The 10,862-nt window shown below is 47.6% G+C and overlaps 1 protein-coding gene across 5 annotated transcripts in view; it reads left to right on the forward strand.

The window, feature by feature from the left end:
- Window positions 1-10,434, forward strand: part of MECR (mitochondrial trans-2-enoyl-CoA reductase) — a 29,139-nt gene extending 18,705 nt beyond the window's left edge. For 4 of the 5 annotated variants that reach the window (XM_006924324.3, XM_015598901.2, XM_015598903.2 and 1 more), the window contains 7 exons: window positions 917-1,060; window positions 3,701-3,803; window positions 5,010-5,112; window positions 6,121-6,194; window positions 8,400-8,460; window positions 8,619-8,691; window positions 10,044-10,434. In XM_006924324.3, coding sequence (XP_006924386.1) covers window positions 917-1,060; window positions 3,701-3,803; window positions 5,010-5,112; window positions 6,121-6,194; window positions 8,400-8,460; window positions 8,619-8,691; window positions 10,044-10,201 — 716 coding nt within the window. In that variant the 3' untranslated portion in view covers window positions 10,202-10,434. Of the gene's footprint in view, window positions 1-916; window positions 1,061-3,700; window positions 3,804-5,009; window positions 5,113-6,120; window positions 6,195-7,693; window positions 7,791-8,399; window positions 8,461-8,618; window positions 8,692-10,043 lie in introns of all 5 variants that reach the window. The other variant, XM_015598900.2, reaches the window with a different exon arrangement.
- Window positions 10,435-10,862: the final 428 nt, after the last annotated feature.

Here is a 10,862-nt window from a genome sequence, read left to right on the forward strand (position 1 = left end):
TGTCTCTGATTCCCATCTAAAGTAATTCTCTCCACTGTTTCTGTATCTTTTTATAATTTATAATTATTGTTTGCTTGTTTGTTTTTATTCATTCTACTCCATTAGAATGAAAGCTCCCTGAAAGTAAGTAATCGTCTGTGTTGTTCAGGTGCCTGGCTCACAGTAGGTATGTAGACGGAAGGGAGGCAGCCCCGATTAGCCAGGTAACTTTCGTCAAGTCACTTCCCCAGTTTCCCGCCCCGTTGAATGATGAGGTTAAACTCAATACTCTTAAGGGCTTTCTCAGTACTGACATTTTACAATTCTTTTGTCTAGAACTGGAATGTGTGCTGGGAGTTAATGACCATTTCTTTCCAGTTTACAGGATTTTTTCCTTTCCTTGATTTTATTTAATTTGTACAGCAGCTCTCAAAGGCCAGTTAGGCTCTTCCTGCCAATGTCATTCACATAGTAGGGTGACCAAAACTCAGTGACTTAGGGATTTGCTCAAATTAACAGGTCCAAACCTAGGCCTTCAACTTCTACTTTCATGCTTTTTTCCATAATCTCACCCCAAGTCAACCTGCCCTAGGTGAGAAGAAGGAGAACTGAGTAGGAAAATGGGGGCTTTCTCAGCCTCCCCTGCCCTGGTGGTCATGTTACTCTCACCCTCAGAGTCCAGTAGTTTGAGATCCTTAGCCACCTGCTGGGTGACGTTAGCTAAATTTAACAGTAACAAATGTGCCAGTGACAAAATCTACCTTACTTAATTAGCATGAAGACTCAAAGGCATTCAAAAAGACTTCAAGATTTTCTTTTTCTCTAAGAATTATTTGAAGTCTGCTGTCCTAGATGCCCATTTACTGAGGAGGGTGGACTGGGGTTGAGTGCGGAGGGGAGGGTCCTTCCTCACTGCCCTAGACTCATCCTGACTCAGGAACCTGGCGGACCGAGGCTGTGTTCAGCGAGGAAGCACTGATCAGAGTTCCGAGTGACATCCCTCTTCAAACTGCTGCCACCCTGAGTGTCAATCCCTGCACAGCCTACAGGATGTTGATGGACTTTGAGCAGCTGCAGCCAGGTAAGAAGCTGCAGGTGAGAGGAGCAGGCCAGGATCTCCTGACTGGGGTGTGACCCAAATTCTGGTCCTGAGGTCCTGGTCCCTTAGGAACCTAATGGAGAGGAAGACGGGCCCCCTAAGCGGGATGAGTATGTTGTTGTTACTTTTGCTTAGAAAGATGTTAGCTTGGTTCCTAGAAAACATGCTGAAACCTCATGAGGAATACACTCTGGAAAACTGCTGAAGGACCACATTCCTAGAGCTTGGGATGGAATTCTGTCATTCAGCAAAAACGTATCGTGCTGTGCTAAGCACTGGGGATACAAAGCCAGACAAGATAGACATAGTCCCTGTGTTTTCAATAAAATGCTGAACTTAGTGTTAGTAATTCCACTCAGCATTTCTACAGCACTTTCCAGTTTACATAAGTGCCTTTACACACATTACCCCACTGAATGCATTAAATCGTCAGAGCAGTGCCGTGAAGTTGGTAGCATTGCTCACGAGCTCAAGCCCCAGGCTTCACCTTTCACTAGCTGTGTGAGCTGACCTCTCAAATCACTAGGTTTTTTATCCGTAAAATGGAGAATAAAGAGTTTGAAGGTTAGCTGAAACACTGCAATGTAACAGCACAGGGCCTGGCATACAGTGCAGTAAATGCTTTCATTATTCCTCCTTTTTATAAATAAGGAAACCAAGGTCCAGAGGGGGTAAATTATTTGCATGAGATCTCTTAGCCAGGAAATGACAAAGCCAGGTGTTTATTTGGGGTTCCTTGAAAGCAGAGCCTGAGACTGAGGAGGTGATCCCAGGAAGTAGGAGTGAGGGAATCGGGAGAGCAAGACCGGGAAAGAGAAGGCAGTAAAGGCGGGTTCCCACTGCGTGTGACTGGGACTCAGTCCTGGGGAGGTGGGCGGGGGCTCTAACAACCCTCCCAGAACCCACCTCAGAACTGACCTCCAAATGATGGGAGGTTACCCACTGACTCTCATGCCCCATTGTGGGCATATGTGCAAGCCGGTAGGGCCATGAAAGTCACCCAGTCTAGCTTTGTCATGCTAAGGAAACTGAGGCTGAGAGATGTTGGAATTTGATAAACTTTGGTGGCTGCTGCTGCCCAAGGCTGGCTGAAGTCCAGTCCCAGCTTCCTGCAAAGAGAAATGCAGGTTCTCACAGCTATAGCAGAGCAGTCCTAGCAAACTTCAGTGGAAAAGCCAGCAGTGTGACCAGGGATTTTCCTCGAGTCCTAGTGCAGCAGACATTTTGGTCATCTGTGTCTCATCCCTTTAGGCCACCCCTGATTTGGGCCACTGCTGTGGTGAGCACAAGAGCATTCTGACACCACCCCACCTCAGATGCCCACAATTCATCTCTCCACTTTTCTGCCTTGGGGCTGGTGTGACCTGGACTAGAGTAGTGTTAAACTTATGGTCTCTACCCACTGTGAGAATTATACTTTACACACATTGATATTCAGTACATAGACAAACCAAAGTTTCATTGAACAATATTTACCCTTACTATTTGTGATGCACTCTCTTTTGTATTCTATTTTCCTCAATTTTTACTAAAAAAATAAAATACTGCATTCGTTTCATAACCCACTAATGAGTGACAACCTGTATGCTGACCCCAGCTAAGAAGAATGGGTGTCCTTCTTCCAGGAAGTCCTCCATTTCTAGCACCAGATCCTGCTGCCTTTTAAAACCCATATAGCATTTCAGAGGTAACAAGAGTACCTTCTTGGACATGACGGCACTGACTCTAATCAGGAGCATCCTGATTGGTGCTCATAAGACTCCTATTTTATGGAGAGGAAACTGCGGTTCAAAAAGATCATGACTTGCCCCATCTCATTCAATTACAGTCAGTGGTGAAGCTGGGACCCACACTGAAGTCCATCTCATTCCAGAGCCTGCATTTTTCCCAACATGCCACGCTGCCTCCCCATTGACTAATTCCAAAGCTAGCTCTTGGCTCAGACCACAAACCTTCTATAGGACCCTATTTCAGGGGCTGCCAGTTTCTCCAATATGGCTCCAATCCCAATTCAAGGCATGTCACTTTTATTAAGCAGTACGGAGAGGAAATAAGGCATGGCCTTCCCCTCAAGAAGCTTCAAGCTCTTCATACAAATGGACCTATATACAACCAAGTATAAGAAAAAGCAGACCATGTATATTAATAAAGATGCCTGCAGAGTGCTGTGGGAGCACAGGGGGAAGAATCTGGGAAGGCTTCATGAAGGGAGCCACATTTGAGCTATGCTTCAAAGGATATATAGAATTTCAAACAAAGGGAGAGAGAGAGGGAAAAGCATTGCAAACCAAAAAAATAACCTAAGCAGAGACTTTAGGACATAAAAATTGGAGGAGGATGATAAAGGATATGTAATCATTTACACAGCAGGGTCTAAATTACATCCAGTGTAGACTGAGATGCTGAGTCTTAGGAGGCACCATAGGTGTTGTGGAAGTTTGGAGTCATTGGGAGAAGAGTGTGCAACATTCCAAGTCTGAGAAGGCTCAACAGCCAGATCCTGGGTCCCCTTTGAGCCTGAGCATTCCATCTCTTGCTTTATATAATAGGATCTCAGGCTGGAAGCCCTTTACTTATTACAGGTCTCCAGGGCTTGACTTTGGTCTCTTCCTGGCTCCACAGGGGATTCTGTCATCCAGAATGCATCCAACAGTGGAGTAGGGCAAGCAGTCATCCAGATCGCCGCAGCCCTGGGCCTGAGGACCATCAATGTGGTCCGAGACAGGTGCGTGGGGAGGCGGAATCTCAAATCTGGAGTTGGGCCTTTCCACCTCACAACCTGCTTCTCCACCAGATGGCGCCCTTGCATAAGCTAGCCTCTCTGGGCAGGATGCAGCTTGCGCACGGATGAGTCAGCCACAAGAAATGAAGTCCAGGTGGCTTTTGGCTATAGGATTTGTGGATCTTTGAAATGCAGGAGGAGGGCAGAAAGGAAGTGGAGATGGCCATTACTGAACATTAGGAGTTTTTGAAACTCTTGACTTGTGATAACCCCATGTTTTCAAAACCACAGTTCATATTTGGGAATGTTGTAAACTGTGTTACTCTTTCTGTGAACTGTCTAATGGAGGGCCCTTTTCCCTTGCATTTTGTGTGGTACTTTGAAGTACACTAAATACAGATTAAAGGAGACGGGGCAGGTTTGTCAACTTTGTTTCACAGATGAGGAAACTGAAGTTTCAGAGAAAGGAAGCAATTTGCTCAGGGAGACAAAGTAAGTCAGTAACAGACTGCTTCCTGACTTGTTCTCTTTTCATCATATCATCCAGTTTCCTTGAACCTCACTGTCCACAAGTATGGCCATGTCTGTCATGAAAGTCCAGTCTTAGCAGGAGAATTGATACTCGCTTCAGTTCTCTATCCCCTCAGTTGTGCTAACAAAATTATTGTTTGCCTTGGCCAAAGAGGCCTCAAGCCACTCCTAGATAGAGTGTGTTTGCACAACACTCTGAAGAGCCTCTTGCTAAGAGAGAGGATGGAAAGGATGTGGAGTTTGTCATTTCAGTAGAAAAAATCAGGAAGTGAAATGACTTCTCCCTGGGCACAGATAGTTTCTAGCATCCTTGAGCTGGCAAGAGCTATAGAAATCACTCAGCCTAACACAATGCAATATATATATGCCTTACTGTTAAAATATACACCTGAAACTTACTGGATTTCATTAGCCAACATCACCAAAAAATAATATTTTTTTTTTTTTTTTTAAAGAAAGAAATCACCCAGTCTAGCTTTCTCATGCCAGCGAGAAAACCAAGGCCAAGAAATGCTGGAGTACGATTAAACTGGGTGGCCAGCCCCAGCTTAAGGCTTGGCTTAAACCCGATCCTAGCTTCCCACAAAGAGAAATTCACCTCACATCAGTGGCAGAGTCCAAGGAATCTTTGGTGGAGAAAGTGAGCAGATATGACCAAAAATTGTGTTTGGTTTCCAGACCTGACATCCATAGGCTGACTGACAGACTGAAGAATCTAGGGGCTGAGTATGTAATCACAGAAGAAGAGCTAAGAAAACTTGAGCTGAAAAACTTCTTTAAGGTACCTAGAATGAGGGACGTTGCACCTCCATTCCGTGCTCACCTCCCTGAAGACAGTTGCCTTGAACTAGAAAAGCTGGAGACTGGCTTTGTTCCTCTTCACATCCTCCCTTTGTCTCTTCATGAAAGAATAAAGCCCATCCCTCAGCCAGGGGACAGCACGCATCAAGTGCCCAGATGCTGTAAGGAAGGCAGGAGAGAAGATGGGTTAGAAAACCCTGTATGACTGACAGTTTTGAATATCTGTGGTGAGCCACATTAGCCCACATAGCAGACGCGAATTGAATCTCAGAGCTGGGAGAGGGCCTGAGGAAACTGAGGCACAAAGAGGGAAGAGAAAGAAAGAAGTAATATTTCCTAGGCACAGACCTTATATCTGATAATCCCACAAAAGCTCTGCAAAGTAGGTGCTATCTGTTTCATAGATGAGGAAACCAAGACTCAGAGAAGATAAAGGAGTTGACCGAGACCACACCGTTGTAAGCGGTAGAATCAGGGCTAGCCCCAGGTCTCTCCAAACTCATAGCCTCTTAACCTTCCATAACCTCTAAGTGACCAGAACCTCTAGCACACCTAGTAAGTGACCAAACCACATCTCAGCCCCTTCGCACTGAACTCTGGAGGGACCAAACACACACTCATTTGAGAGCCACACCTCTTGAGAACATTTACGAAGCAGTAGATCAGCACATCTAATATAAACTGAATTCTAAGTGCTGAAAAGAGATGCAGTCAGGGAAATGAAGTCCTTCCAAACAGACTGTAGGTGCCCTTTGTCTGTTCTTTCCCAGAGGAGGTGACTTTTGGACGAAATTCCTAACCAGATAGCGGGATTGGGTTGGTAAAGAAAAGGCCCTTCCCAGGCAGAGAAAAAAGAGAATTCGAAGGCATGAACATCTTTTTTCTCTACTCCCTCCTTCTGACACAGCACTTGGGGCAGGGAGGTGCTGTTTGTAGCAGCTTCAGGGCCCATGTGGAACTCCCTCACTGCAGTTTCCTTGTTTTCCAGGATGTGCCCCGGCCCCGGCTTGCTCTCAACTGCGTCGGTGGGAAAAGCTCCACCGAGCTGCTGCAGCGCTTGGCGTAAGTCACCTGGCCCTGCAAGTCCAGTTTGCCAGCGCTCTCCAGGCCTTTAGGTGGGGGGACCATCAAGTGACCAGTCCCAATGGCCAAGGCGAGCCAAGGCCAAGTCAGCATGACCCCAAGTAGGAAACTGGGACCACAGTCATGTCCTAGTTATCTGGATACTTCCTTTCTCAACCACCTTTTTTATTGGTGACCAAGAGGCCCATCCAGCTTTGTTTTTCCAGGGGACCCCGGAAGTAGACTGCGAGGCTCTCTGTGATAGGGGAGTGGTAAACATTCATAACCTGGAGGCATCTTAAAAAGTCACTAAGTCCTAGCTTATTAGCTTTTAAATTTTTTATTAGCTTTTAAAAATAGATTCTAATTTTAGAGGTAACATTGTGTTTAATACAAAACGTTTTGAAAGCATATTAAAGTACAAAGGAAAAATTAAGCACAAAAATTACCTATCATCCCACTACCAAGGGGGAGAAGCTCTGCTGACAGTGTTAACAGTACATGTCTTTCATTTTTTTTTCTTTTATTATAAACTTATCAAGCTGAAGAACAGCCAAAAGGACACTTCCCAGCTAAAGCAGGAATCTCCTAAACAGCATTTGTTGACACATATTTGCTAGCACTTACTAGCTACTGGATTCAGAATTGGCTGAGACACTGAGGGAACCCTCTAGAACTCACAGGGTAGTGGGAAGATGGGTCATGTGCTAAAAGAGCTGTGATAACACTCACTGAGCGTTACCGTGCACAGGACTTTGTGCAGAGTGCTTGATGTACCCCTCCCATAACCACCTAGGCGAGGGCCACTGTTCCATCCCTGTTTGTACACGGCCCAGGAGGGTGATTACCTACCTGCCCAAGGTTTAGGAAGCAGCAGAGCCAGACTTGACCCTGAGGTATTGTGAACAAACCTCTCCAGTCCTACTCCGGGTAACCTCCAGGGCAGATTGCAATCCCATGTCACCTGGAGGAGGAAACCTTTTCCAGAGGTTACAGCATAGGCATTGGAGTCCAAAAGGCTGGGTTCCGGTCCCAGCTCTGCTACTTCCTAGCTGCGGACCTATGAAAAGTTAGGCCATACATGAAAAACTAACCAGGCCTCAGTCTCTTCACCTGTAAAATGGGGGGATATAAACCCTTTCTAGCTCAGCTGTTTAGTCTGAGGGACACTGAGGAGACGCACTAATCACTATACAAATGAGGGACAGGCTTCAGTTTTCTTATCTGCAAAATAAGGGTAATAAAATGCCCCCTGGGGGTTACTCGGAGGCTTCACTAAGCCAATGCACGTGCAATGCTCGGGCCTGTGCCTGGCACATAGTAAAATGCCCAGTAAAAGTTATCAATTCTGACTAGACAAAACACAGTGGGGATACAGGAAAGAAGAGCTCCATACCCCCAGGTGCTACTTTCTAGAACAAGTAGCAGTTGAAGGGAACTTAAGACTAAAGCCTCAGGGACAAAAAGTTACCTGCCTTGCACTTCTTCCATTTTTGTAGTTTACAAAGTCTCCCTTGTGTTATCTCAAAGTGAGCCTCACTCATCCCTGATCAGCAAACTCCAGAAAGAGCCAGGTAGTAGGGACGGGAACAAAGGGTAAGTCAAGCATGTGAAGGCCTAGCTTGTTAGCTTTTAAAAATTATATGATCCTCTCTCCCGTTTGACTGCTGGGTTGGCTGTGGGTTTCAGGCAGCAGGTCCTGGCAAGGCCCCTGCTGCAGCAAAAGGACAATTGCCATCATCCTCTAGACCAGCCACACCATTCCTTAGCCTATAGCTGTTTCATCTCATTGATCCTTCGCACGAGCATGTGAGGAAGACAGGCGATCTGGCCCTATGTCAATGCCATGCCCATAGTTGCATACCTGTGAGTGGAGTAGAGCCGACTGAACTCGGGTCTTGAGCTTTTCTCAGTAGAGCAGGCTTTGTTGCAACCCCTCATCAAAGCCTGACTGGGTGGTGAAATCAATGGGTCCCAATCCTGCCCAAACATGTAGGTCGTCTGGACGAAGGGTTGTTTTGAATATAGATCCTTCCCTCCTGGTTCATTAAGTCTGGGGCCAGGCCTTGGAATCCGTATTTTTGGACCCTTCCCAGGGATTCTGAAAGCAAGTTTAGGCTCCAGGCTTGCAATAGAACCACCGTGGCAGGTTCCAGAAGGGCTCCGAATCTGCCTGCACCCACCCTGACCTCTCTGATTCTTCAGGCCCGGAGGAACCATGGTGACCTACGGGGGCATGGCCAAGCAGCCCGTCATCGCTTCTGTGGTAAGCTGGTGGGGAAGGCAGGCCTGGAGATGGTCTCAGACACCACAGTTGTCTCAGTGCAGGCAGTGCCCCTGTCACTGGGGGGAAGAATGTGTACCTTAAGTGGTACCTGAAGTTCTTGCCCTCAGAGCCCCAGTATGTCCTTCCTGTGTCCACAGAGCGTGTTCATTTTTAAAGATGTCAAACTTCGGGGCTTTTGGCTATCCCAGTGGAAGAAGGACCACAGTACAGGTGAGTGGATGATGGCCCCGTTGCCAAGGGTCATACAAAAGGCCAGTGCCTACTGCAGAAGTGACCAGCCACTCTGTGCCCTGGAGAGGTGATCGGACCCCCATCCCCACAACAGGGTAAAAGAAAACAGCCTCTAACTCTAGCCAGTCTGCAAATACTTATTGGGCTAAAGTGGGCTAGTCCTTGTGGGCACAGCATTGAACAACGCAGACCCCGCCCCGAGTAAAGAGAACAAACTCTGGAGCCAGCTTGCCTGTGTTCAAATCCTGCTTCTACCATTTCTGGTTAGAGGTTCTGCCTAACCTAGCTGTGGAACCTGAGCAAGTTACCTAACACCCCCTCCCTCAGTTAAATGTGATAATAGTTTAAACTATTGTTAGCCCTAATGACAAAAGAGGAAACTGAGGTTCATAGTGGTTAAGTAGCTGGCCCAGAGTCACCCCACCTAGGGAATGGTGCAGCCATAACGTGAACAGCCAGTCTCTCTGACCCCAGAACCTGAGCCAGTACACTGTTCTTCCTCTCCTGGAGGACTGGCTCCCCAGGGAGTGACCCCCACCAAGCTAAGACTGAAGAATAACATGGAGTTATCAAAGTGAAGAAGAGGAAAAGGGTGGCGTGAATGGGGTGTTTCAGGCAGAAAAAATAGCACATGCCAAAGCCCATCAGAGTGGGAAGCCAGACAGATTGGTTATGACCTTTTTAAGGAGTTCAGACTCTATCATAAAGGCAAGAACCATTGAAGTGTTTTAAGCAGGGGGATATAATTAGATTTGAATGTTGAATGAATTGATGTCTATGAAAAAATATTTCCCAGCCGATGCCTTCACTTCTCATCTTCCTGTACCATATAGGGTCCTTAGCGGAAGGGGATGTTGGTGATCTCAACTTGTGGGGTTCTAAGAGCACCAGCCTTGAGCCCTCAGGGAGAGGTCCTTTCCCTGAGCAAAGTTCATCTGTTCCACATCAACTGGTGTGCCAGGCACACCCACCTCCCTTCCTGTGCCTCTTCTGGCTCCCCTACCTCGAAGTAATCCTGCCCCTCCCACCATTCAGGACTCCGGGTTGCACCCCAATCAGGTTCTGTGGGTCTGAGCCATTGTAGCCACTATTCTGCCTGCCTGTCAGCTCCTAGGGCCACTCCCCATGTTCCTCTGTCCCCACCCTGGCCTCGCTGTCCTGAACACAGATGGAGACGAGGCTACCTCCACAGCCGCCCTATCTGTGGCCAAGCCCTGGGCTCTCAAGGCTTTCCTGGAGCTCAGCACTAGCTCCTGCCAGTGGGGGTGACACAGGTGCCATTCTGCCAAGCTCTGCTGCTCCCCTGTCTAACTTCCTCTGACCTCCCACAGACCATTTTAAGGAGCTGATCCTTACACTGTGCCACCTCGTCCACCAAGGCAAGCTCACAGCCCCCACCTGCTCCGAGGTCCCACTGCAGGACTACAACCATGCCTTGGAAACCGCAATGCATCCCTTCACATCGTCAAAGCAGATTTTCATCATGTGATAATAATCCCAGAGGAGCCAGAGCAAAGTGCGGGGCAGGGGGCAGAAGGGTGTGGGGGCGGGACGGGTCAGCAGGACACGTTTTGGCTCCTCAGTCAAGGCTCTTGACATTCCCCAGGCTGCTCCTCTCCTCAATGTCTGTTCCCACTAGAAGAGCTGTGAAGCCAACCAAGGCTTTCCCCAGGGTCAGCCTCGGGATATCTAATAAAGTCTAAACTTCTTAAACACAACAGACAAAAACCAGTAGAAGTCATCTCTGTCGAAAAGGACTATCACCGCACACCTGTCATCTCCCAGGACTAAGAAGTCCCCCTTCTTGCCTGTCCTCCATTCGTCCCTAGTAATCATTTCCTGATACCCTGAAGGCAAAGCGGGGGTGGGCCTGGCAGGTACAAAAGCCAGTGAGACACGATTTCTGCCCTCAAGCTGCCCAAGCTCACAGAGGAGAATCTTCTGAAAAAGGAAGGTTTGACTCATTCTCAAGTGGTGCCCAGCGCAGTCTGAGGCAGGAGGAGGATCCGCCGTGCGTGGGAGTGAGTGCCATGCTGAGAAACCAAGGAAATGTGGTCTCAGGAGACGGGACCACCCCATGGAACATCCGTTCTCACTGAGGAGACATGTTACACCGGTGGTTCTAAACCTGAGGTCATTTTACCCCCGGG

This window comes from Pteropus alecto, unplaced genomic scaffold, assembly GCF_000325575.1.
Source record: "Pteropus alecto unplaced genomic scaffold, ASM32557v1 scaffold39, whole genome shotgun sequence".
In the NCBI taxonomy this organism is placed as follows: Eukaryota; Metazoa; Chordata; class Mammalia; order Chiroptera; family Pteropodidae; genus Pteropus; species Pteropus alecto.